This window comes from Microchirus variegatus (genome assembly GCF_963457635.1).
Source record: "Microchirus variegatus genome assembly, chromosome: 2".
Classification (NCBI taxonomy): domain Eukaryota; kingdom Metazoa; phylum Chordata; class Actinopteri; order Pleuronectiformes; family Soleidae; genus Microchirus; species Microchirus variegatus.
Window position 1 is genome coordinate 6,981,238 of NC_139803.1, and position 27,836 is coordinate 7,009,073.

At 41.5% G+C, this 27,836-nt stretch overlaps 1 protein-coding gene across 1 annotated transcript; it reads right to left on the reverse strand.

Annotated features, from left to right (window-relative positions):
- Window positions 1–741: 741 nt before the first annotated feature.
- stk10 (serine/threonine kinase 10) lies at window positions 742–27,252 on the reverse strand (the record flags this gene model as incomplete). Its single annotated transcript, XM_083904015.1, has 20 exons — window positions 742–1,547; window positions 1,656–1,769; window positions 1,858–1,983; window positions 2,073–2,261; window positions 2,364–2,488; window positions 2,596–2,725; window positions 2,824–2,916; window positions 2,997–3,176; window positions 3,261–3,384; window positions 3,907–4,031; window positions 5,429–5,827; window positions 6,029–6,331; window positions 8,351–8,485; window positions 11,125–11,206; window positions 11,570–11,764; window positions 12,414–12,486; window positions 14,423–14,572; window positions 15,099–15,147; window positions 19,418–19,582; window positions 27,094–27,252. The coding sequence occupies 20 exons, from the start codon at window positions 27,250–27,252 to the stop codon at window positions 1,407–1,409; spliced, it is 3,057 nt and encodes a 1,018-aa protein (XP_083760141.1). The 3' UTR covers window positions 742–1,406.
- Window positions 27,253–27,836: the final 584 nt, after the last annotated feature.

Sequence of the window (27,836 nt, forward strand, 5' to 3'; positions counted from 1 at the left end):
GCCACAGGTGTTCAAAAACCCCCCACCACAGTCCAAATTCATTAGAAACATCTGCATTTATTTAGTTATTTACAACAGAGCGGTTCCTTCTGGTACAGTTTCATTCACACTCACAATCCCTCCATCACAAACAAGATTCTCTAAACTGAGGCAGAGAGGAAGACCTTTAGAGACATGAAACAAAACTTTAAATACTTGTGAGAGAGCGACGTGTACCTGATGCTGACCTGACTGCGTGTTTATCTGCAGGTCAAACTGCTAAAACAAAAGCTTCCTCTCAGTAAGGCAACGATCTCTAAGTCGCAAACTTAAGGTTTGAGCTGACGAGACAACGAGACGACATCTTACAGCAGACAAACAGAAATCAATGTAAAGAGAGAGAAAATACAAGTTATTAACAATAACAATAATAAAGTATTGTTATTTAAACGTATTTAAATCAAACGTTGTCTCCTTCCAAAAGCTGATTTTTGGTTTAAATGTTTTATCTCATTTCCCATCTCTCAGTGCAAAGAAGGCATAAAAACACAACATAAAAATAAAAACTAAAATTAGCAAAAACATACACGGAATATTGCACTTTGGTTAGCAATTTTAAAAAAAAACAAAAAAAAAACATAATACCTTTTTCTTTCTTTTTAATGTTTAGAATGAAATCCCCTGTAAGAACGTCCCATCATATACTTTGGCTTTGTCAGTTCCCGTCCAGTGTAACTGATTTTACAGTAAGAAAACATAACATAATTAGTCCTTTTCCTTTCTTTGTAAAAACGTTATTGCTAAATAATCATTTAAAAACTCAAATATAAATGTAGAAAACCTTTGAAAATACAGCCTCACCCCCCTAAATAATTTAAACACGATTGCAAATAATGAGAGAATCCTTCATACCGTGAGTGTTTGTTAAAAGAAGAGGAACAAAAAACATTTATATTAACTTTTACAGTGATAAATTTGGATAAGATTTCTTCTCTTTTTCTTATCAGTAAAAATAAATACTTTGGCAGCTATAAAACATGCATCTGCTTTGGGACACGCAGGTAAAAAAAGCTTAGAAAGGAAAATGGGGACGTGGGTGTGTGTGTGTGAGTCAGTGATTCTTATATTCAGGTGTAGTTTTGGTCACATTAGCACTAATAATCTGGGATAAATAAAAAGTGCTTTAGTATAAACATACCTTATTTGTGTAAAAAAATTAATTCCCTGTACCAAATTACAAAAAAACTACAGGTATTATCCAACAAAATTAGATTTACTCATAATAATTAGGCCTTAGTTTGGTATACTCACTAAAGTTGTTCTTTTTTGTATGGAATCAGATTTTATTGAGTTAATCACCTTAAATGGAGGGATTAGGAGTAGTCTGAGGGATTAGGTGATGGGGAAATGGATCACAGTAGCTGCTTTTATGTGGTAGAAGAGTCTTGGAAAGGCACAAACTTTGAGAGTTTATGTGGAGAGCTGGGATTTGGACAATCGGAGATTTCACTGATCCTGAAGAAAGCCTCCTGCTCCTTTTTCTTCTGGTTTAGTTCTGTTTCGAGAGCCTGAGGAGGGTGAAACCCGAAAATGATCTCGTGTTTTTACAGTCTTTATTTTATTTAATTGTATTATTTAATTTGGATTTTAGGAATTGTTTATTTAAATACACGTACCTTCTTTCTTGGTTTCAGCTGTTCCCGCCACTCCTTCATCACCTGGGTGTGTTGCTCGTCCAGATGTTTGAGCCTCTGCGTCTCATTCTCAACCAACAGGTGACATTTTTCATTCTGGAGAACCAAAAAAACAAAGACAAGAAGATCAGAAACAAGACTAAGGATGACCACCAGTGACAGCGACGTGTGACAGGTGTTTCACCTGTAGCTGCTGCAGCTCTCGGATGTTGCTTTCACACTGACCGACCATCTCCCTCATCTGGCTCTCGTGTTTCTGCTGCTGATGCAGCCGCTCCGATTTTTGTCGCTTCTCCTCCTGCTGAGAAAACTGGAGAAACAGAGGAGGGTGAGTCACTGTAAAGTGACTGAGTAATGCATGCTGCAGACGCACGGATGGAGATAAAGTTCTTCTCTCACCTGTTTGATCTTCTCTCGATCCTCCGAGGCGCTGCCCATGGAGTTGATGCGCAGGCTCTTCTTGAACATGGCCATGCGGGTTTTGGCTTCACCTCGCTGGATCTTAGGCAGCCGGTGCTTTTCCAGCTGCTGCCGACCTTTTAAAATTTCAATCATCCTCTGATTGTAGCACTGCATGTGCTCTTGCTCCTAACATTGACAAAGGGAAATAAGATTTACATGAAACAAGAACATATACAAATGTAATACCAGTAGAATAATAGAAAAGAGAGGTGCAATCCACCGGTTTACCTTCTCGTGTTTCTTAAGAAGCTGGTGCCTCTGAAGGAAATAGCGATCTTTTAGCTGCTGCTTCAGTAACTGGTGTCTTTCATAGAGGCATTTCTCCTCCATGTCCCATATTGTTGCTTCGCGCTCTTATCAAAGTTATCAGAACACAAACTGTCAGTACTGCACAAGTGTGACATCTGCTGACAACAGAGATAACAACAGTGTGTGTGTGTGTGTGTGTGTTTTTTTGTACCTCTTATTAGGTTTTGCTTCTTGTTGAGGCACTCCCTCTCCATCTCTGCAATCTCCCTCTTGTTGTTGGTGATGATCTTCATCAGCGTGGAGTCCAGGACGTGCTTCTGCTTTGCCAAGAACGTCTGCTCCTGAAAACACATGAACGGAGGAAAGAGTGGATGAGAGAAGCGAGAGAGAGAGAGAGCAGAAATACGATGATGTTGAGGAAAACTCAGCGAGTCCTTACGTCTTTTATCTTTATTTCCTGGAAGGAATTCATCCTCTGTTTCAGCGTGTCTTTACGCTGATTCCTCGGCAGCTTGTTCACAGACTGTTTCACCTGAAGAAGGCACAGTCGGTTATATTCAGTTAATATTTTCTGTTAAATCCACATCAAACTGTTTGGAGGGGCCAAAGTACCTCCTTTTTCTTGTTTTTCATCTGCTCCTGAAACTTGTACAGGTCTCGGTCCTGCTCCGCTCTGATGCGTCTGGATTCGTGTCTGAGTTTATCGCTGTGGTCGATCTCCATCTTCTCAATGGCCTGCTTCTGATGCTTCTCCAGGTTCTCCATCTCTATGTCATAGTGCTTCTTCTTGGCCTGGAATACACCAATAGAAAACACTCAACAACTCCAATAACAGAGAGTTGAAGCATTAAAAATTGGGCTTTTGTGTGTCCTCACATTCATGTCCTGGTCAAAACGTTTCTGCATTTGTTCCTTCTGTGTTTCCAGTTTGGTGTTCAGCACAGCCTGAGCACGGTGCTCTTCCTTCTGCAGCAGACGAAGTTCCCGCAGCTCCTGACGTCTAAAAACAAACAAAAACACATTCTAAAATATATGCATATGCAAATAATGAAATGCATAGAGAGAAAACTGTCCGCCACAACAAACCAATACAAGGTGCAATGGCATATTCCAAACACTAGATGGCAGTAGCAGCATTGCAGGAACTCAAAAGTACATTGTGTTAATCATAACTAAACAAAACTCATCTAAAAGCAAATGTCATATTTATTTTAAGTGCTTTTTACTCTTAAATCCTTTGGGATTATATTGTAAAAATAAATAAATAATTATAATCCAAGTCCAAAAACAGCAGTGAGCAACACAGAACAGGCCACTTATCACTGTGAGATAAGTCAGAGCTAAGGAATGAACAGGGGCCCCAAGATCATGGCCCCCATTTACAGAAAATGGAAAACAGATTATTTTACAGGAATCAGGTAGAACAGGTGGAAACAGAGACTTTGTTTATCTCGATGAGGGACACATAACTGTGGTGGAGTGGTGTGTGTGTGTGTTTGCTTGTACGCAGACGTCGGCATACCTCAGGAATCTCATTTCCTCGTCTTTCTTGTGATCGTCTCCGATGATCTTCGAGGTGGTCACGCTCACCTCCACGCCGTCGATAACAAACTTCCTGGTTCGCCTCAAAGTTTTACTCGAAAAGTCCTGAGACAGAGAAAAAGAAATGTATTTGACAATTAACTCAGAACCTCTGCGGGGTAATAATATCTTAAGTATCTTAGAGATGATGTCAGGTCACAACAAACATAAACAAACAACAACTTCAAGTAGTACAAGTTCTTGATCCATGATGTGATTTGTTTTATTTGGATTAAAGACAGGAAACTCTGTGCCGGAGTGTTGACAAAGGGATTAATAATCTTGTCAATCAGGTTCCACTGTAACAGGTACTGACATCATCTATTATGTGTCACTGCATGGGGGAGGGAGGGGCCATGCAGGAATTCTCTGTCGAACGACATCTGAAAAGTATGACAAACACTCACCAAAATATTGAGATTAAAACAAACTAAAGTATTTTTTTTAAAGGAATGGGCCAACAAATAAAGAAGTACAAAGTCCACTTCATACAGGAGAGGATGCAGCACAGGGCAACCATAAAGGGACGTCACTTCCTGGTTTATAAATAGTTTATATAAAAGGAGAGAGCAGGAGCTCAGGCAGGGACACACACACGCACACACACATCTCGATTGTGTGAACTCGACTGTCCACTCTCAGAGTCTGAGAGTCGCCACATGGTGCCACTACAGCTGAGCAAACAGTCTCCATGAGAGAGTTTGAGAGTCTGAGGCTACGACTGACAGCTACAGGATTACAGGAAGTCTTTGACCTGTTCTTATTCTCCGATTCCCCTTTTTTACTTAACGGACACATTTAAACAAAAGCAATAATCGGCTGCTCTGTTGTTGTCGGAGACGTTTTATTCACCTGCTCTGGTGCACATACCACAACTCCACTCACAGTCAATAGGAGCTACTTCAATCATGGTCAGTCCATAAGCATCCAGAAGAAACTGGGCGACAATGAGCTGCATAGAAACGTCCACTGCCCAGTGATGAATAATGAACTGTGTCCTCACAAAGGCCACTGTTTGTGCCGTTGAATGGAAAAATGTTGCATATTTTGGTTGTGAGTGATAAAGTGGTGTCTCTTTACTCTCCCATCTACTTTCCAACTTCCTTTCTGCAACATAACTGTAAGGCTTGAACACGTTTTATTGTTAGGTTTAATTAAATTATTGTATAGTGTAAAAAAAGGACCGTTTTAATAAGTTGTATACGTCACATGTATATATTCCATTTTTACCAATCAATATGTGTTATCAAAGACAGGCCATCCTCTGTTTCACACCCACGTCTCAAACCACAACACAATGCGGATTCAGTTCCTCTGTGGGTGATAAGAAATGGTTTTTCCAAGGAGGGGTTTTCCTGCTGAAGCAAAGGAGCTGCTGTCTGTACCTCTGTTACTGTGTTTTTTAATGTAACAACAGAATCCATTTAAACCTTATTTGTATGAAGTGCTTCTTGTTCACTCACCCTGGATATGGAGATGCTCTCATTCCCCATGCTGCCTGCGTTCGAGAACCTTTTGTTGATGATCCCTCCGTTGATGTACGGCGAGACGGACTCGCCATTCCCTCCCATCGACGTCCGCTCTGGCGTGTCCGTGGTGAAGCTGCCGTTGGGCCTGCTACGGGACCTGTTGGCTAGCACGGGAGCGGTGGAGCGCGTGGGAGACGACACAGGTGTGACTGCTGCGGGGCTCGGACTTGGCATCGGTGAGTCTCCGTTCGATAAAACATCGTAATCCTGCTCTGGCAAGAGGAACTTTTCCGATTTCTCTGGGTTTGTCGAGGCCATGAAGATGTTGACATCAGATAACCCTGAATGGGAGAGAGACGGTGGCTGCTCCGTCTCTGGTGTCTCCACGGCAACCTTAAAAAGTTTGTTTTGCGTTATTATTTGGATAGAAGACAGACGTTTTCTCCCTTAGGTGAGAAATGAGGGGGAAAATTGCAGTAAATGTTGTATATTTAAAAAAACTAAGGAATTTCAAAGTATACAATCATCATTATAGTGAAACAATGAAATTCTAATAAAGCTCGACTATGCCACAAACATGAAACATCAGCACACCTTCTCCTCTGACATGGGGCTGCTTTTCCCATCCTCAATGCCAGAGTCTGTGCTCGACGTTTTGGTCGAGACCTCGCTCTCGGATTTCTCCGACTCGAGCAGGAGGACTTCTTCGTCCTTTGGAGGAAGATTGAGCCGCGGCATAGGAACGGGGATCATGGCAGCACCAGCCGGCCGCTCCTCTGTTGGCGTGTCAGGCTCGGATTCCTTCCTGGGTATAGGTAATTGTGAGGTGGGGCTTGGGGGGTCCAGAGACCCTTCCATACTGGTCTGACTGGTCTGGCATGGCTCTTTGCCTGGAGACTAAAGAGAAAATAAAGGAAGTGTGTGAGAGGAGAGGTGCATACACTTTGGATGTTTGGATGTGGTTTTTCCTCCCAAAATGTTAATGTTTTCAACCTTTGGTTTTAGCCCTGATGCTAATGGAGGTCCTTTGATCCGCCCACCGCTGTGTGAAGTGACCTTAAGCTTGCCTTTGGAGGAATGTGGACATTCTTGCTTTATACTCCTGCACTGTTACAGTACTTATCATCGTGGCTCCGATAGAGCTATCTAATAAGCACATCATCAATCATGCTTGGCCTTGACCCTTTTTCTTAACCAAAATACCTCTCTGTCATTCACTAAGTAAGACTTAAGACGTTTTTAATGGCACCCCAAATGAAATGCATCAGCCATCATTGGCCTAGAATTACAGTACTGTGCAAAACACCATTAGATTTGTTGTTTTAGCAATGCCATAATGACCACATAGTGTAATTACTCCATATTTGAACACATAAAGAGGATTATGAGAAAGTGAAAACATATTTTTCAGGGGAAAAACAGAGTTTCAACAGGTTAACATGTCGAGTATTCAGTGTGACCCTGTCTTTCTTAAAACTAGGGTGGAACCCTAAGTAATATTGTTCATAATACCTCAGTTTCTGTCCTGATCTTAATCAAATATTAGTAAAAAGACATCACAAATTCACAGAAAAGTGACCAGTTGCATCATTTTAAGTTAAATTGCAGTTGGTCCAGGTTGTGTGTGTTTGTATTTTATCATTAAAAAGGCACAATCGAGGATGAGGATGGTATTTTCAGGTCCACAGCCGCTCCATATACAGGTAAACAATACCATCTGGCATTTTTATGGATATAGCCGTAGCCTCTCTATTGCCTTGGCAGACATTGTTGTCTTGCTCTGTATGATCTACAGGAAGAGATAAAGTGTTGGGTAACAGCTTGGCTGGCGTTCAGGGCCATGGCGTAACCTTATGTGTCAAAATGTGGCAGTTAAGCACCTGGGGAAAAAAAGCAGTTAGACCTTCTGAACTGTGATATTTTCATTTCAACATAAGCTTTAATATGTTCCTATAACTTAAAGAATTAAAATCCCAGTGACAACCAGCTTCCTAGAAATAGTGCGTCTCAGATCATCCATACTTAAGGGACACTGGTGGAAAAGGGAAACCATCTGTTTTCATTTAAGGCTCAGAGTATAGCTTCAGAACAATGTGTAACCTTAAATAATTTATTCCATTAAGGGGGGGGGGGGGGTGTGATGTCAGGGTTTCTGCACTTATATTTAACCAAGTGTGGGTGTGGGTGAATGTCAGTGTTTTCCGGGTTTCTGTTTTCCTTTGTTTGTGTTGAGAGCTGGTTTTCTTTTATGCCATGTTCACTTTCTTATTGTATGCCCTTGAGGATTTATGAATGGCTTCTGCCAATAATAGACCTTTTACTGAGGGGAAAAACCAAAACGCGCTTTAAAAAGCAAGAGGTTTAAATGTGGGAGAAATGGAGGAATGTGTGTCTGTGTGCATGTGTAGGTACGTGCATGTTTCGTGATTATGTACATGAGCTGAAATATTTTCAGTCTGCAGAACAACATGCCTGAGGAAATCAGGGCTGTACCATCGCTGTTATTAAATCTCTCTTGAAAACCAACTTTTTAAGGGTAGCTTTAACAGAGTATTTTAACTTTTCTTGTTGTTGCTGTGCTTTTATTTTATTTTGTTGCTTGCTGAACCACTTTTCTGAGGTCCTATAAAATTAAAACGTATTATTACGAGCTGCAACTTAATTATATTGTCTGGTGACATTGACTTGAAAAGACGACTTTCTTATTTAACTGCATCTTCATCCGTTTCTGCTGTGGACCACACATTGAGACAAGGCGACGTCAGAAAACGGCACTTCTTCGCAAATATGAACGTACAGGTTAAGGCCTTCAGACGTTCCAGAAAAGCAGCTGGACATGGTCCAGTTGCTCCTTCAGGAAACAAACAATGAGGAGGAGAAAATGAAGGGACAGAAAATAAGACATAGGTTCAGTACCACAGTGAGCTCCATGGCGTCGTCCTCCTCTCCTTCCTCTCTATTGTCCTCGATTTCCTCCATGACCTCAGCCTTGGCCTCGGCCACCAGCTCCCGCAAAGGACGGTTGGACGTCACCGATCTCACAAATGGATGCTGTGTGACACAAGAGAGGCAAATATTGGCCCTTTTAATAGACAGTCAGACTTCATATTTTGCTTTGTTTGCTTTGACAGTTTTACATCTCATGAATAACACAAGCCTGTGATTACAAGATCAAAATCTGTATTCGTGTGAAGCCACGCTAAATCAAATCAAGCAAAATGAGGAAAACAACATAAAAATGAAAACACAGGAGGAGGAAAAGCTGCAAGAGACTTTCACTGCAGGGAGGAAACCACCTGACCACCATTCCTGAACGGCCACAACAATAGCAGCAGTTCTCCGATATAAACTTTCCTCATTAATGATGCATTAACAAAGCGGAATCTAGCATTCGTGCGTGCGCCCTTAAAATAGAAAGATCTATGAGGTCAAAAGAGGAAAATATGCGTTAGAGTGCAAACAAGACAATATGAAAAATAAAACGCTAAATTAAAAGTTAAGTGCAGCCCGGGATATAAAAGTCTCATCTATTATTCAGATGCTTTGCACTCCTTAATTGGAACAGCTGACAAAAGGGAAAAGGTTGTGTGTGTGTGTGTGCGCCATGTCCTTTAGGACTGCATTAGTCTCCAGGTTTTCCCTTCTCCAGTGACAAACAACAGTCAGTTAATGTCTAACACAGGCACTTATAGCATTTCTTTCACCACAGTGGAAATTAGTATTCATGTAACTATACACATAGGGAATATGTATTTTAAATGAAAATAAAGCTATGTCTGACAGGGTTTTAGCATAAGCTAATTAAGCGTTGCTGTGCAAAAACAGGACAGGAATTTAATGAACACAAGCTCAGCAGCTGGTATGAAGGGCAAGAACACTGGTCGATTCAAGACGTGCTTTGCATTCAGCTGAAATGATTCAGACGCCAACCAGAGACACACTTCCTGACAGCATGCCAACAAGAGATCTGAAGTCAGATTATCATCGTCGCTGTCACCGCACAAACCTGTTGTAGCTCAGACGGACACGAGGAAACGTCGCGATACGTCAAGATAAGCATCTCGTGAAACGCTCAAATAAAAATACTTGAATTTCTGAGACTTGGAAGAGGGTGTGACAGCAAAGCGTGTGGTGCATGAAGGTGAGGAGTAAAAGTAAATGAATAACCCACTTCCTGTGTGGGGACCATCTTCTCCTCCATTATCTCAAAGAGGTCAATGCTTTACACGGATTTTCTTGGGCTTCAATGAATCCTCAAGTCAAGAGAAAGCTATTTTCAGTCATAAATTAAATGGAAAATGAATGTCTTAAAACCCCTAAAAACCTACAGTGTTTCTTATTTTTACAACTGTTATGGTTTTACTTTGCCTGTTTTTAACTCCTTTTAATTGTCATTGTAGCACTTTTAGGTTTTCTTTTAAATATATTGTTATTACTATTATTATGTCTTATCAACTAAATTAAAATATATTATTCATCTGGTCTATGAAAACTCAAGGAAAACAACTAATTGAATCAATTAATCTCTTCTTGTATGACTTCACAGAGCAACACAAGTCCTACAGGAGTAATTTTAACTTCATACAGTTGTAACAAGTGAATTCAGACCTCCCAAACATCCTTGAGTTAAAATCAAGGGGAGGAAAGAACTCGAAGTCTCCTCTTGTGTTATTCATTCAGAGCAGAGAATTCTGCTTTTTTTTGTTGGGGGATGGGTGTGAAAAGTTCTACAAATGTGAACAATATGATATATCAAAAGCAGAGGATGCATGAGAAACTATCTGCAGTACATTATTATCGTTCTGTTACTCCAACATCTGATAACCTTCAGTAAATGTCAATCATTCTAAGCAGAAGTTAATGCTATAATTGCGCAGCTATCTACACTGAATGCTATCTGACAGCCGCTCGCAGCATCCGGCATGATAAGCATCTAAAAACTTCCAGCACGCCACCAAAAAGTGGACCGCGCCTGTCCTCCCTCCCTCCCCAAAAAACTCCACCCCAGTGGAGAGCGCATGCAGGATCCCCAGAGGGCCCAAGATTTTCATCGCTTGCTCCCCTCCATTTGGCTCGTGGCCGTTGAGCTTGTGGCAAATCTTTGGCGTTGGATTGGCTGAGAGTGGGAATGTACATAGCTGGCATTCCCTCAGCTGTGGGATACAGACAGGAAACCGTGGCTCTGAATTTTAATAACCACTGCTTGCATACTTTAATCCACACCCTTCTTTCTTTTTTTTCCCCTCACTCCTCTCACTCCAGATTTTTGGATTTCAAGAAAGTGTTGTCAGTGCTCATTCGGTGTTTTTGATTCACAGTGAGAACCGTCTTCCGTCTCTCCTTACGCATACGCACAGAAATATGTGAGGTACCCTTTACGATCACTCTTTTTAGCTTTAACTTTCTTGAATATAAATATTTTACACCATCCTCCTCCTCAATTTCTTGCCCCCTTTATATCTTCCTTTCCTCAGAGCCAGTGCCCTCCTGGGTGCACCGCTCACTTCCCTGGCATAGATCACTCCGTTCAGCTCTTAAAATAGCAGATTAAATGGGGCTCCATATATGTGTGTCCACGCAAGATAAGGACAAAGCGAGGACAATGTTCCGTCATATATCAAAAGTGCAGCATTGTGTAAAAAAAAAAGAACCTCTCCAGGTTATAATTGCACGCTGCGTCAGGGCCTTACCTCCATGAGTTGTGCTGCAGTCGGCCGAGTCTCTGGGTTCTTATCCAAGGATCTCTTCAGGAAATCTTTAAACTCCTGCGACCTGAAGTCACACCGAAGAAACCAAAGAATTAAATCTAAATCAAAAACAAAAGTGAGGGAAAACGAGGCGAGGGTGGGAAGGAATGAAGGGATGGTTACGACAAAAACAAAACACTTCCAGAGATACGTGACGTAAACAGCAGCTCCTCGCAGCAGCGATGACTCAGCTCCCAAGTCTCTTTAAACACATGACAAGTTCACTTCTGCAGTGAGATATTTGCAGCTGTGAAACTTGTGAAATGGATATGGAAACATTATGGTTTATACTGTGTTTTATTCAGGGGGCAAAAATAGACCAAGATTAAAAGGACATTGAACATGCAATCCCAATCCCAGAGGAGATGACATTTCCGTGCACCCTCACCATTTGTACGGCTGCTCCAGAGAGGGAGGCTCCGACTTGGCGATCTTCAGCAGCACCCTCATGGGGTTGAGCTCGTGGTGCGGGGGCTCGATCTGGGCGAGCTCGATCAGCGTGATTCCCAGAGACCAGATATCGGCCTTGTAGTCATACGGAGCGTCCTTCATGGTCTCGCACATCACCACCTCTGGGGCCATCCTGAGAAAGAGGCAAGGTTATATTAGCACAACCTAGTTTTGGCTTTTGCTTTCTTTTCCAAGTTAAAACATAAAGAAATCATTCTAAAATCCATCAAAACCATACAATAAAGAAACGTCTAAAAGCAGCAGACTTCATGCTTTTTCATGATTTACTATTTCATGCCGTTATTTTGCGAGTGTCAACATGAAGCACACTTCTCCAGTCAGCACGTGTTTGCAGACGATTTGTAAAGTGGCCCCCTCTCATAACTCTAATCTGAACTTTTGGATTCAGAGCAAAGGAACTCATGTTTGCTCTTTGTTGTTTCTTGTTGACACTGCTTATCGTGCATTCAAGGGAAAGGTGTATACACACACACACACACACACGGCATATTACGTATGTTTTCTACAATATTCTTTCCACGTCTGCTCAGTGTTGTGCAAGAGAAAGGCATGGTTATGTTTTCCTTGAGATGGGATGGTATGCCTGCTCTGGTCAATGGTTTACAGACTGTGACTATATTCACATAGGATATGGAACAAGGTTCATTGTGGTGTCTTGGAGTTAAAGTTTTTGTTCATAATATTGTGCTAATACCCACTCATTTCTCATATGAGTATGTTCGATATGGCTCTATTTAGAGGTTTTTCTGGTCCTTACTTACCAGTATGGCGTTCCAATGAAAGAGTCTCTCCTCTGTAGAGTTTTGGTGTTTTTTGCAGACACGCCAAAATCAGCTGCAAGAGTAAAGTAAAGCAAAGCAAAGACGATGTGAGAGACACGTTCCAAGAAAGATCCTTCAGAGTAGAAACAACATGTAGCTGGTAAAGCCTTTGTGAAATTGTGACTGGCAGAGAGAGACCGCAAATCCCTGACACGAACGTCAGATTACAGGTATGTTTTCACTTTGGCTTGATCGTGTCTTTTTCCTCTGTAAGTAAGAATATTACAAGTGCTATGCCCAGTGCTTGGCAGAGGCCCGAGGATTTTTACTCTCAAGCCAGCAAGGCTGCTGTGGTTTTGCATGCTACAAATCACATACCCTCGACTTCCCAACATCAAACATATCATTTTTTCTGCTGCAGTTTTTTACGTCGTAAACGGACAAAAATACAGCAGCGCATATCCTCAACACGTTAGCAAAATCAGGAAGAGAATCTGCACACTCCTTCCTCAACCTCTGCTTCTAAAATATGCTGCATCACTGGGTTTAACCTACATCAAGTTCCCTGGTATCATCAATCATTGAGGGTGCGTTTCTCAACAAGCATTACTGATGATTAAATGGAAATATTTTGACACGAGTACACGCCTAAACACATCAACGTAATGCACAACCAGGAACTGAAACAAGGTGCTTTTTTCTCATCATTACAATGAAAACAAGCAGCGTATTAGATTATTGTAAACCGATCATGATTAAACTTCACATCTTGTTGTCTAGAAACACATTCAGTAATTCTAAAACATACTGTACCTGAGGATCAACAGTCGCTCAAAGTGTTTTATAAACATGAGTCAAATAGGTTTACAACAGGCTGTGCTGCACGAGAACATTATGTTCATTGCCATCACCCTATGAGTGAAATCAAGCCTTTTAAATGCTCCCTGGTTTGAATTAACACGCAGTTAGATAAGTGTGGGGACTGTAAATGAGTCAGTGTCATGATTAAATGAGTTTAAAGGAGGCAACTCCCAGTGATTATGTCGAGCTGCAGCGTCTCGGGGAAGAATGTGTAGCAATGGGGAAAAGGACTGGAACAGGAAGCACGGGTAAGGCTGTACTGTAGCTAATGATAATTCACCATTATTTTTCTTCATTAATTCATCATTTATTTATATGAAAAGTAAAAAGAAAAATGTCCACAAACCAAAAACTCACTGAATTTACAGTCATATGAGGGAAAAGAGACAAGAAAGGAAAGAAAACAGATTAAATACTTGACATATATTCATTTATTAGTTGATTACTAATTGTTCAATTGTCTGGCAAATGATAACTTTAGGGGGAAAAAGAGAGATTGTAATAAAACCATACACCAAATATCATAAACTATGCTAAAGACCCACTTATTTTTGTTGTTTCTTTTCTGTGTGAGGACCTAAATGTCACTTAATGCCATAAGTGACAGCATTTTGCTTTTTCTGGAGAGCTGCAGAGCTTTAAACTCAACACAAACTAAACATGAGGACGGACTCACAACCTCGGGCAATGTGAAGAATGTGGAGAACCTCTTCAAAAATAGTCAGTCAATGGAAATATGCTTAACTTCCTCAGAATCCAGTTTTCCCACACACTGCTTACAGCACCATGGGAGGGGCTTAGTGCGCATGTGTGTGTGTGTGTGAAGAAACAACAGACTAGGTCAAGAGATAACCTGCAATTTGCTGACAGACTGTGGGTTTTTATATGTGAACTTGTTCCACTTTCATCATTTTAAGCAGTAAAAGCAGTATTTCCCAGTGAATTATGGGATGTAAGGTCAAGACGACAAATAACACCAGGTCCTGTAAGTACGGTCTGCATGCAACCCAGAGGTTTATTATAGTGTTTATAATTATTTCTGGTAATGTTACAATGAGAGTATTATAAATGGATGTTATGGCACAATCACAAAAACATGAGTTTAACTTTCACTCAGGTATTAAATATAAATAAATCCAAGTCCTCACCAAGTTTGATGTCCCCATCCAGCATGAGAAGGATGTTACCGGCCTTCAGGTCCCTGTGGATGATCTTAATGCTGTGGAGGTAGATCAGCGCTTCCAACATCTGCCTGCAAACCACCTTAATCTGAGGCTCGGTCAGCCCGCGGTCCAACTCTGATCAGGACAGCGAGAGAGAGCAGAGAAAGGAGACAAGTCAAGACAGTGTGTGAACTCAATATAAGGAAATAAAAACAGTAAACCTGACATGATACAATTAGATCTCTCTGTGATACTGTTGCTGGGCAAATAATCCCAGATCAGAGAGGGTTTTCCACAAAGACCCCGAGCTAGTCCGGCCCTGCAGACTATAATTTCTACGTGTTGTCTGTGTTTGGTTAGCTGCAGAGGAGACGCAGACAGTTATGAGGATGTGGATTACCTACTGAAAACAGACCGGGGGGATTTCCCACACAGGAGGACGCGATCTGCTCTCTCAAGCTTTCGAGGCCAAGGCCTGGTGAAGCGTTAGAGCTTATACCATTACTGTGAGAAACACCGTCTCCATTTCGCCTACAGATTACAGGACACTTGTAGTATATTGCTTTCACTTTGCCTCAAGGTCACCGCTAAAGGTGCTGAACTTGACTCTCCAATGAGGTCAAAGAAAGACAGATGGAAAGAACGGGGATGAGGCACCTACCGAGCATTGTGGCATCCACGGCACCTCCAGGGCAGAACTCGATCATAATCTGGGAAACAAGTGAGAGGAAAGACGGGGGTGAATTTCAACTCGACAAGGTTCAAGATTCTTTATTGTCATTTCCACACTTTAACACTGAAAAGAAGAGGGACAGAATAACAATAGAATACTAAATTAGGATAGTAATTTTGTATTTTTGACAGAAAAACACAAGTTACCAATAAACTATGAGGCTTTGATGATTGAAAATGTGGCAATATAACAAGTTAATTAATAACACACACACACACGGGTTCCATTAGCATCACAAATGATCACTTTGCATTCTGTCAACAGCTAAAGGAAGAGTGTCATATTTTCTTTCTTCTTCTTGTTTTTGGGAAAGTTCAACCTCTGGGGGCCGAGTACCAGGGATGAGAGGAATTGTTTAATGAGGACATTTATTTTAAATATAAGAAGTACTGAGATAAAAGTGAGATAAAAGTACTGTAGAAAACCACAGTATTAGCAAAATGAATATGAAAGACACAGTCACTTAATGCACATGACTGTAAAGAGAGAAAAACCATTATCTTCCACAGCTGCTTGTTGATGTTATTAAGAATACATCTAAATGTTTTTACAGCTTCCACAGATAAACGTCTATACCAAACTCTTGGTTTACAATCAAGCTGTATACACACCTCTCCTGTCAAAATATTTAATTCCAGATTAGCAGTGAAGGGGCAAACACCGACCACACACTCGTTCCCTACATGGCGTCATGTTGGTGAACAAGATCTTCCAATAATCACATCCTCTGCCATAAAACATGCTTCATTTCTATTGATCTACAGTTCTACATTCCTTTCGTGTGACCTAATTTTTTATACATATAACAACACCACAGTCATAGGACTCATCCAGGTAGGGTGTGGAGTTTCACTCCAATCAAAGCCATAGGGAGAAGTTTCAAGTAGAAAAAGGCTGCACATGCACAAGGCACGGGAATTACTGCGAGAAACTCTGCATACCTCTGCGCACACGTAGTCACATGGAGGTGCACCCGCACACACACACACACACACACACACTGTCATAAACAGAAAATGATGAGTGTCAGTGTTGGCATGCAGCTCCACGTGAAACAATGTTCTTTTGTGGAGTGACAAAAGAAACATGATGTGTTTTGTTACACGTTATCAAAAGTGTTTCAGTTTGTCATTGTGCATTTGGAATTTTAGGTTTCGTCTATAATGTTAATTTGCTTTCCGTGGCCAACAAAAGGGAGGGTACAGCGTCGAGGTCATTTAAAGAGCACATCGTCTACCTAGTATGTATTTTGGTAAGGCTGAAACAATTACTCGATTAATCAGTGCCTCGAGTGTTTTGAAGGGATTAAAGCAAGTTTTCAGATTTTTCAGCTTCTTAAATTTGAATATTTTCTGTGTTTTTTTGCTCCATATAACAAAGAAATCAGTGAAGCTGCGTCATTTCTGGTTTTTGGACAAGACCTCATCCTTTCCTGATCGACGATTAATCGAGAAAATAACCGCCATTTTAATCCATTATGAAAATAATCATTAGTTACAGCCCTATATTTTGGTCATAATAAAGGGAAGGGTTGCAATTTTTTTCGTTATGGACATCAGATCTTTTCAAAAAGGTTTTTTTAAGCATCAGATGTTGAAATATAAATTGTTTATATAAATTATCCATCTCCACTAATTAAATACTGTAACTTCAAAGGCTTGTCAACAAAGAGACCGTGCGAAACCTAGAACACAACACTACAAACAAACTAACACAACAAGAACATCTTAGAACAAACCACATCCTGATTCCTGGAACAATTAAAGCACATGCCAACCTCATTTCTAAAAGGCTTCATCTATACATTTAAGCTGCGGGGCAAATGTTTTTACTTTTAGTCAGTGTTTCATTCTGTTCTCCTCCTCCTGCGTGGAAGAATTCAAGGTGACATGTTGTACTGGCTGTGGAAAAATGTGCCTCGACTGGTCAGGCCGGTTGCATAGCATACCCACAATGGGCTGAACATATATGCAAGCACAAGATTTTATTTTTTTTATACACGTGACGCACACAGTCTTTTCGTTTCAGATTTTACTCTCAAGGTCATCTGATTTTAGAGAACTGCTACCAAATATATCTAATTTCCCACCTCTTTATTTCCTTATGAAACAAGCTGGATCAACTTAGACACAGTATTAAAAAAAAAAAACTTTCACTGACACTACACTTTCACAATGATGTAAGGTCGTTTTGTCAGAGGTCTAAATGTAATATATTTGAAAAAGGCCGTTCCCCAAACTGCTATTAATCCTGAAATAAGAAAGAAACCACGAGCACGCTGCTCTCTGGCATTTCATGAACATGACTAAAGCGTCACTGTATGCAAATAGTGATACTATATATAACAAAGTCTATTGTACTTGTGTCTCTCTGTGTTTAGAAAACACTGACCAGCGTTAATTTATAGCAACAGTCCAGTCCAGAGTCATGTCTCTCTTCAAAAGTGTCAAAATAAAAGCTCTTGAGATTCTCCATGAGATCACTTTGATGGGTTAAAGCCAAAACACAAGATTTACGTCTAAAAGGTGTTCATATATTTTAAATTTGAGCCTTAAACCTAAGACAAGGTTTGTACAACTGAATTCAGTGGACTAAATGTACATTTAACTATAACAAAACTACAGCAATTGCACTTTGTAGTAGCAAATCCGCAGATTAATAAATCAACGAGCTGCACCATCAACAATTTTCATGGTAACCACTTTCTACGAAAGACATCGCTCACAGGGAAAACTGCTGAGGGCTGACGTGATATCATGTTCACCTCGATAAAAGTCGCCGTGGCAGCATTACATCAAAACCTCGGCCAAAGTAAAACTCTCTGCATGAATGGATACGACCAGAGCAATAATGTACTGTCCTTCATTCCTCTCAGTGTGCTGATGTCAGCAATGCCATCTCATGATAAAGGCTCTCTTTTTTCTTCTCACACTGCACTGTACTGCAGGCCAGGGCTGACTCACTCCCTCACTCGCTCGCTCGCCTCAAGACCAGATTGTTTCTGAGAAGGAACAAACAGCCCTTCACTTTCTGTCTCTCTCTTTCTTCCTCTATCGCCTTCTCGCTCGGTAGAAAGCAGAAGGGGTGGGTCGGCAGTGGAATGCGTCGCCTATAGTCCACCCCAACCAGAGGTTATTGAAGCCTGACGGTTTAAACAGTTTTTTATTTAAAACTGTGACACAAACACACTGTTGCTTGTCCACTCTGACATCACGACACAAAAATGTCCGACTGTTGCCCCTTATGTCCATTTTGGCTCTACGCCCGAGTGTCTGAACACAGTGAAAATAAGACTGTACAGTGAAACAAACTGACTAACGGTCACAAAGAGTCCAGCGTTGACTGATGGCGAACGTTCACCTTCCACGCTCAGGAATTCCAGCTATGGCCCAACACTACCATTAACAGCTCTGTGGCTGTGACACAGCTGTGTGCGTGTGTGTGTTTCCACTGTAGTTCTTAAGTTTGAGGTGTATTTGTGTTTTTTAATAATAATAAGCCATTTATGGTTTGTATTTATCCCTGCAACACTATTTACATTCAACAGTTTGTACTGGCAGAGGCCTGACATCTAAACACCACTGGCAGGGGAGTGTAACTATCCTTAATCTCAACACTGTCTTGTAATTCTTCACATAATAAAAGGTTGTAACCTCAGGATGAGGTCACTATTATTTGTCTTGGCCAAAGCAGACGAGAGATTACAAGAGGGAGTTGAAAAGTTTGACCCAGATCTACATTTTTGCAGCACCACCGGGGGGCAAGGATTGGATTATCTCTGCTGTATTATGTCACTGCTGGGGTTCTTCTTTCCGCAGTTCATGCAATCTGCTTTTATTTTCTTATCTTTATTAGTCAATAGTTGGGGGGAAATAGTGTATATAGTGTAGATCAGTGTTTCCCAACTCTGGTCCTCTGGGACACACCTGATTCAGATGAACAACTCGTTATCAGGCTTCTGCAGAGCTTGATGATGAGCTGTTCTGACTCAGGTGTGTCCCTGAGGACCAGGGTTGGGAAACACTGCTGTAGATTTTAGAAGGTTAAGCGGTTTTCTTTTAGCACTTCCCTGCTGACGGATGAAATTGGCATGCTGTGCATCTGTTTGGAAATACTGCAAAGATAACTTTGTGTTCTGGCACAAAACTGAAACACAGTGAAAGCAATCTCTCTCTCGTGAGGAAAGAACAGATACCACTTGGTGCACAATGCAGCATTCGATAACTACAAAATATAAAGTTACTTACCCACAGCTTGTTGTCATGGTAAAATGCATCGAGCAGTTTCACAATGTAGCGATGGTCACATTTGGCCAGGATGTCAATCTCCACGATGTAGTCCTCCAACTCTTCTTCGCTCTTTGTCTCAATCACTTTGGCTGCAGCCAGAGCTTCCGTCTCCTTGTTCCTGGCCTGATAAGAAGTACAAAAAAAGTATGAAACAATAAATTCAGCATGCATGAGTCATGACAGGAGAGCATTTTTTTTTTTTAAATCATTTATTAGTAGGCTGTGGCTGTGTGTGATATAAATAAGGGACAAAAGGTATCACAAATATCACAAATCGCTCTGCTAAGACGTCTCCAATCTCAACTTTAAATTTAAATTTAGAGACAAGACGGTAAAGAAAGTTCCACATCCTCATTGCACAACTAGGGAAATGGACTGACCATAAAACCTCAAACCAAGACACACACATAGATGCCGGAATCCTTGAGATTTGTCATAAAAAAAGGGAAGTAAACGCACACGAGGAGGTTTGTTTGTTGCCTTTCTTGGAATGCATCAAAACACCCATGACTCAGGAGGCCCAGGCAAGGTGTCACATACGTTATGTTCATTCTCGTGTTCAGAGACGTGTTGTGGGTAAACGCACAAACCATGGTGTGCCTGCAGTCAGAACGACAGGTTTAGATAGACTTTAGATAGACTCAACAAAAATATGTATACAAGGTTCATTTTTTAAGCAACATAACTGTTGATTAAAGAAAAAATAAGAGATGCAGGGTTTAATAATCTACATCTCAGTGCGAGATGACCTATGACCTGCAGACTAAACAGCCTGTTGGGGTCTGATGCCTCTGTGCTTCGCAGGGGCTGTGGGAAAACATCTGAACAAACAGGACGGGCTCACAGCAGCAGCTCACACTCTCTCTAACTCATCTCAGTAACGCCATAGCCATGTGTGTGTGTGAGTCCGAGTTTAGTGTTTGTCAAACAGAGCCCCAGCAGAAGCCAAACTGCCCACAGTGGAGTAACCCGCAGTGTGAGTCAACAGGACGTCGTCGTCTCCTACTGCCATCATCGGCCCATCAGTCAGCCGGGTTAACAAGCCTCGACAGTAAACACGGAGACAGCAGACACTTTCACTTCTCTGCTAACCTCTCGCCTCCATGCTACTCACTCCCATCCTGCACCGACGGAGCAACTGGTGTCTGATTTCTACTATACTGTACATGTATTTGTATCTGCATATGCATTTATGGACCATTTATTCAATTTAATTTGCCTATAAACTCTATTATAAAGTGGTTCGTAGTTTAAATATGTCAAAAAGCAGCTTCCTGACATCCCCCAACACACACACACACCTTTACATCTCAGTGGGAACCGGGCTAAGGAATGTGCTTGTGGCCTTCAGATGGTTAGAGGAGTGGACATAGTGGGCCGACGGAGCCTTTTTGCATTGTCCACAGGAATGTACTACATCAGTGAAGTATAGTGTGTGTATATATTATAACATGTATACACTGCACATTTAGGAAATAACAGTTTTGAATGTGTTGCCGTAATATGAGAGACACGCAAGCTAGTGACAGCAGGAAGTGGCATCATCCGATCCCTCTTGATGTTTTTTTAACCTGCACAAGCTTAAAGAGATTGTTCAGGTGCATGGAAATGTGATGAGGAAAAAAACAGAATGTATGTCTGCTTAAGTGTAAGATTTGCCACTTAAATTTATCTTTTTCAACTGGAAACTGATGTTTATAAACCCTTGAGTCACATTAGCCCTCCCTGGTCCTCAAGGAACACTGCCCTGTATGTTCCATACAGTGCTCCAACACAGCTGATTCAGATGAACGGCTCATTATCAGGCTTCTGCAGAGCTCGATGACCATTTGAATCATCTGTGTTGGAACAGGGCAACATCTAAAACATGCAGGGCAGTGTTCCCCGAGGACCAGGGTTGGGAATCACTGGTTTGTACATTATTGGTACTGTAGAGACGACAACTTCATCTCCTGATGTACCCGAGTGTCAGTTTCTGCACAAAGCCCTGAAGCAACACTGGATACGCAAAGAATCAAACAACTAAAATAAAGATAACCACTATTTTATGATGTACAATTAAATGTTCTCACACCTAAACATGATCATGATAAACAACAAATCAGGGGGTGTTTGTAAAACAATAAGATGATATAAATACAGCATTTTCGGCCGTACTACACAACTTATAGTTGAGTTACGGTGTAAATGACACACATGTTGTTAGCAGCTGGCCACCCGGGCTGCCAGCTGCTAACAACATGTTTACACGGACCCATGTTTACATGGAAATCCAAATGACAAGAAAACAAAAGATGCCAGATGTCGGAATTCTACAGAAAACACTGTAAATCAACACATAATGTCAGTATACATACAACCACAGGATAGAGGGGGGAAACAACTACAGTTAACTACATACTGCTGCGGCTGCAGCTATCGAAAAGATGGGGGAAAAACAACACTGCACCGTTTCAAACCCACCGACTCTTCACTCTCCTCCAACAGTCTTTGGCTTTGTTTGGGTTCTGGTTTCCATGGAGAGCAAAAAAGGATGTGGTTCTGCTCTGTTTTGCACCTCTTGCATTTCACCAACAAACCCTGTCCTAAGGGGTTTCTTGGCTTTCATTTAGGTTAAGTGTGACACGATTGCTTCACAGCCAAGACTCTAAGGTTAAAACAAAAACTGCAGAAAAGGATGTGCATCTCAAACCTGACCAAATTACGTGACAACAGTGGATTATGTTGCCTTGCACTTCCTGCCTTTAATCCTGTTTCTCTTCTCAAACGTGGAGTCTAAATGTCTTTCGTCACCTGCCTGCACATCTTCTCCTGCCCTCCTGTCATGTCATGTGTACTAATCAATCCGTCTGACAGTAAAAGCACACCGGCTGCTCTTCAACAAAAGATGTAGAAAAAGGGAAAGCCTCGACAAAACACAGTGCAAACACACGACGCCATGTACTCCTACACTGAGTAAACACACACCTGAAAGAGCTGGTGTGGGAGTATCACAGTTAATAATCAGAAACACGCTGTCCTTTCAAAATGAATCAGCCCTCAATAAAAAATACTGTGGCTTTCTGCAACTATGTTTACTAAAGTATTAATGATTACCATGAGTGTAAGGGATTCAAGACATATTTTGGATGATAATACAGTAAGTTTTAACCTAAATACTACCTATAACATATAAAATATTATATCTTATTGCTCAATTACGGCATTAATGCACCATGATGACCACATGTAACCGATACCATGAAAAGGACTTTCCCTCAGGTGCTTCATCACCAAGTTGAATGACCATCGCACGCATTCTCAGCCTACGCATGGTGTTATGGTTTCTACAGACACACACATCTGCCCTTGGGGGGAGTGTGTGTGTGTGTGTGTAACTTGGATCTTTGCCCCCTCATAAACCTGTAAAGCCACAGCCCCTACACCTTAACAGCAGCAGCAGCAGCAAATAAAAGCTCTCCTCTGGCAGCAAACGCCTATGGAAGATGATGATCTCTTCTTCATTCGAGCAAAGTGCACAAACAAAACCACTGATGATGTGTTGTTGACAGCAAAAGAATGGACAATGTTACATTTAATATTAATAAAACTAAAACATTTGATTAACAAAAGTTAATAATTAAATTACTGCAGCAACTGTAATATGGAGATTACGCAACTGTGGATGACATGGCCTTTAAATTTTCAATGATGATGAACACCGTGGACTTACAGGGATACACCCAATCAAAGCAATAAAAAATAAATCCTTTATGATGGATTATCTCATGGCAAGAGTGTGACGAGTACCCACTCCAATGCCGAGTGAACACCTGCTAAAAACGCCGTCAGCAGCCCAGCTAGGATTCCATAAATGAGCCAAGACCAAGATACCAACTTTATGACCATCGTGTCAATAAAAAGCTATGATTAGATTTGTAGTTTATGCAAAAAAATACCTATCAAGTCAAGTCATGACATGATTATAACTCCTATTCTTTAAAAAAAGACACACTGAGAAAGCAGGATGTGAAAGTTTTGATCAGCACAGTGAAACCTTGAGGTAAATACATGTCACCAAAACAAAACAAAGCAGGTCACTGAGGCAGGAAATGGCACAAAGAGCTTTGTAGGAACAGTTAACACTCGCCTGCACTTTATGCAGGGCCTTCTATTTATTATTTTGCTCAAGACAAATGAGACACAGTTCCTGAATGCAGATTATTTCCGATGGATGGAGTTGCTTTAATGTAACAGGTAAAAGAAAGTCCATAAACTGTGAAATTCCAAAGTCCTATCAACAATATCGCCACAAGGGAGAGGCGACGGAACTCCTGGCACACTGAGGCCACGCCCACCCTGTGGGCGCTCTTATCAGGTCACCCTACATCCAGCTGCCCTTTAAGATAAGACCCAGAGCTCCCCACATGATGACGCTGTCACTAAAACCCCCTAACACACGTCATCGTCCACACCAAACTTGAGGCTTCCCATCACAAAAGAGGATGTTGCAACCCCCTTTTCCCCCCTTTTTTTACTTATGACACCCACTTTTTTCGCATAAGCCCTTTACTTGTTGCACCATCTGTCAACTTTATTTCTATTTTGTGCCGTAAACCAATAAAGATCTCCAACAACATCTGGGCTATTAAAAAATCCCATTATTTGAACCGTATGTGCGTGCATCTTCAAAAAAAAAAAAAAAAAGGCAAATAAAATACTGGCGAGACTGCAATCTGTTGGGTTTTTATCTGTATTCACTTAGTAACTAATTCCTCTTTTCATGTGAAATTGTATTTGAAACACGCATTTCCTCTGCCATCGAAGTTTACAGAGTCTTTAACATTACAGACCCGGCAGATAAGACACACACTGTGGTTGTCATCTCACAAATGGGAATTGGACAAAGCGTAGTAACCCTGCAGCAGCCTGCACGTGTCTATGGAAACATTTCACCACCAGCAGCAGCAGCAGCAGCAGGGCAATGTGCTCAGCAGGCATGTGGCTCATTAATTAGTGACAGCAACCATACAACTTCTGTCTCATGCTTCACTTGAAGCCATGCGTGCACTTTCACATACTCGACACAAAACCACCGTCCTGACACACTGGATAGACGAGAAGTGAGGTGAGGCGTGTCTGTCACCACTGCGAGACTCATTCAGAGGAAGAGTGTTGGCACATGAGTTGGGGTGAACTTTAATTGACGATATTCTACGTGCAAGCTTTTGCAAAATGCATCAGAATCAAACGTGACAAATGTGGTTCAATCGAGCCTATAGCACATGAATAAAACACCAATTTAACCATCCAAGTACTACTATATTGTGGGAGAATAACTCCAGCAAGCTCTAGTAAAGTTGAAATATTTGCACATCTTATTACGTCAAAAAAACTACAGACAATTCAGGGATAAAATGATTGTTGTGTAGTTTCTGTCTCATGTGTTGCTCACCATTACACTTGACTTGTCACAGCACTGTAACTTGACGACGCAGAAAACACGAGATGTAAACAACAGCTCGTTTGTGTGCACACGCTTTTAACTCTGCAGCCACATTTGCAACTTAATACACTGCATTCATTTTCATAATCTGTCATAAGAGTAAGCTTTTAAATGACAATCAGGCATTAGAAGTAGAATATTTAAACTATGAAGCAATTTGTGCTTAATTAAATGTCATATATTTCTTCTCAAAACTGGAAAACATGAACTTTCCATTGAGTAGACCAGCAGTTCTTAACCTTTTTTGCATTTGACCCTAATAAATAAATATAAAATCACTGTGACATACAGGAGTTAAACCAAAAAGCAGTTACACCTACAAGATACGACCAAGAGAATGGAGATCTTTCTTCCAAAGTGTTCCTGCGATATAAACACACAGTAAACAATTCGTTTTGCCCTTAGCACTCTCCTTACGCAACAGAGTCGGTGCTCATGCTCTCAGTGGTGGCATTAACCTTTAGAGGGAGGGTGAATGTGACACACACACACTCATTCCGTACCTTCAACTAACAACTGCACGATTAAGGACGAGACTGTGCAGATGTTTGGGGAGACAACCGGTACAGCTCTTCTTCTGATCCCTGTCACACATACAACACTATTACTAAGTCGCTGTGGCCCTTGGAGCCTGCACCAGCAGCTGATTCCATGCACAATTCACCACTCGAGGGCCTATCCTGCATCCCTCCCACAGACGAAATGATCAGTCTGAGGCTTTGCTTTGAGAGGACATTGCTCCCATGATGCAGTGCAGTCCCACAATTTCCTCCCTTGGCCATCATCATCATCATCATCATCATCATCATCTCTGCACCCACTCTGCCTCCCTGCCCCGCCGTCTAACAGCTGCAGGTGCTCACTTAAAAAGGGAAAGGAAACGGAAGCCAAAGCGTCGACTTTTGTGTCGGAGAAGAGTGAAACTAAGTGGGAGGGGGGGGGGGGACACGTGACTTATGAGAATGCTTGTGCAATGTTTAATTTGCAGCGACATAAAATGCAAGGATTTTAACTCGTTTTCTAAATGAGTTAAAAACTGCAGGGGAAAAGCAAAAACAAATGCCCAAACAAGGTGGAGTCCTCTCTCGAATGAAGACTGCATTTTCTGTTCAATGCAAACCTCCAAGCTAAAAGCATCACTTCTTCCACTAAGGCTCCCCTCCCCACCTCACCCCGACATGTCAAAGACCTGCACTGTGCTCCGCTGGGCAGCGCAGAGACACAGAGAGCTTGTGCCACGCTTTACAGGAGGGAACTGACCAACGAGCATGACCACATTAAATAACACTTCTGAGCCAAATGTGCCGCTGCTGCTGCTGCTGAAGTTTTGCGACGAGGGAATGGACCATTGAATAATGAAGTGTGCTTTCACTGTCCCCGTGCGTGGCTGCCTTGATTCACAGAGTGAAGACGAGGATGGAGGAGGAGGAGGAGGGAGGGTGTGAGACGTGGTCAGCCAAGATGTTGTTCCCCCAACACCTCGACTGCAGATGTTAGGTAAAGTTCATTAGAGAAGCAAGGCAGTATTTTTACATGCACTCCAGCAACACAATCTTTATGTAAAATGTTTAAAGCAGGTCTCAAACTTGCGGCTCGTGGTCCATGTGTGACCCATCCTGTTTCTTTAGGAGCCATGTTGTTCCACATCAAAACAAACACTTTTATTTTGAAATCTATGTGAAATACTATCACTAATATTGTTATTATTGCAAAAAAAGTTTGACTTTTCACTTGACTAGCCCCTATATGACCATATGACCAGACAATATGCTCATTTGAGTAAGAGATGCCTGGACAGGGAATAAAATCTGCATAAGAAAATAAGAAAATTAACATAAGAAGTGACTATTGATTTAAAACAGCTCATAGTGACTGCACTACCTGAGTTTATGATGTCAGGAGACATAGTTGAGATATTAGTCATATTTGTCGTCAATGCTCAGAGAGCGACAGGAAGTCGTTCACACCCTTAGTATTTAGTAAATAAAACATGTCAGAATAAACAAGAGAATCCATAAATGGACCTTTAATGGATGTCATGTTAAAAAGTTCCTCTTTGAGAAACACATATTAGACACAAATTCTTTGTAAACAACGCCTTTAAATGGGAAGATCATATGAGTCAAAGCACAGGTTTATTATCGCTCACCTTGTAGACTTTCCCGAAGGCGCCGTCGCCCAGTTCTCCGATGATCTCCCATATGTCGTTGGGGTTGACGTCCCGACGGACGTGCTCGTACTGCTTCACTTTCTTCTTGATCTCGAGTGTGGGCAGACGGAGGATTTTGCTGAACCTGGCGAGTGCCATTATTCGCAATGCAACAACATTCAACTTAAAAATAATAATTAAAAAAAATATTAATAAAAATATGTATATATAACACAGAGAAACCTCGTGTATCCGAGCAAAAACGATATAAAAAAAATGAAAAATAAAACTCTGTATTAGCGAAGTGGAATAATTCACACTAAAAACGAAACTTCTTCTTCTTCTTGTTATTATTCGTCTCCTTCCATTTCACTCCGCCATGAGTGAGTGAATGAGTGTTACATTAAAACATGTCCCATTCAGTGCTAATGAACGCTGAGTGTCCACCTGCCGCCGCCAGCCTGTTCTCCCCGGCTCTCTCTGCTGCTGCTCTCTGGACAACTTGTTGCTTTCAAAGCGCTCGAACAAGCCCCACCTTGTTGCTCGACAGCCTCCACGTCCGCCTCCTCCTCCTCCCCACTTCCGTCACGGAAATGTAGTTTTTCTCTCTCCGAAAGAACAAATCGACGTCATCCCCTCAAACCCTCCGTCTCTGATGAGGTGTATTCATGGTTGTGAATAGAGCCCCTCCCCCTCCGCCTTATTCTCAGCATTACGGTAAATGCGGAAGAAACGGCGTATTT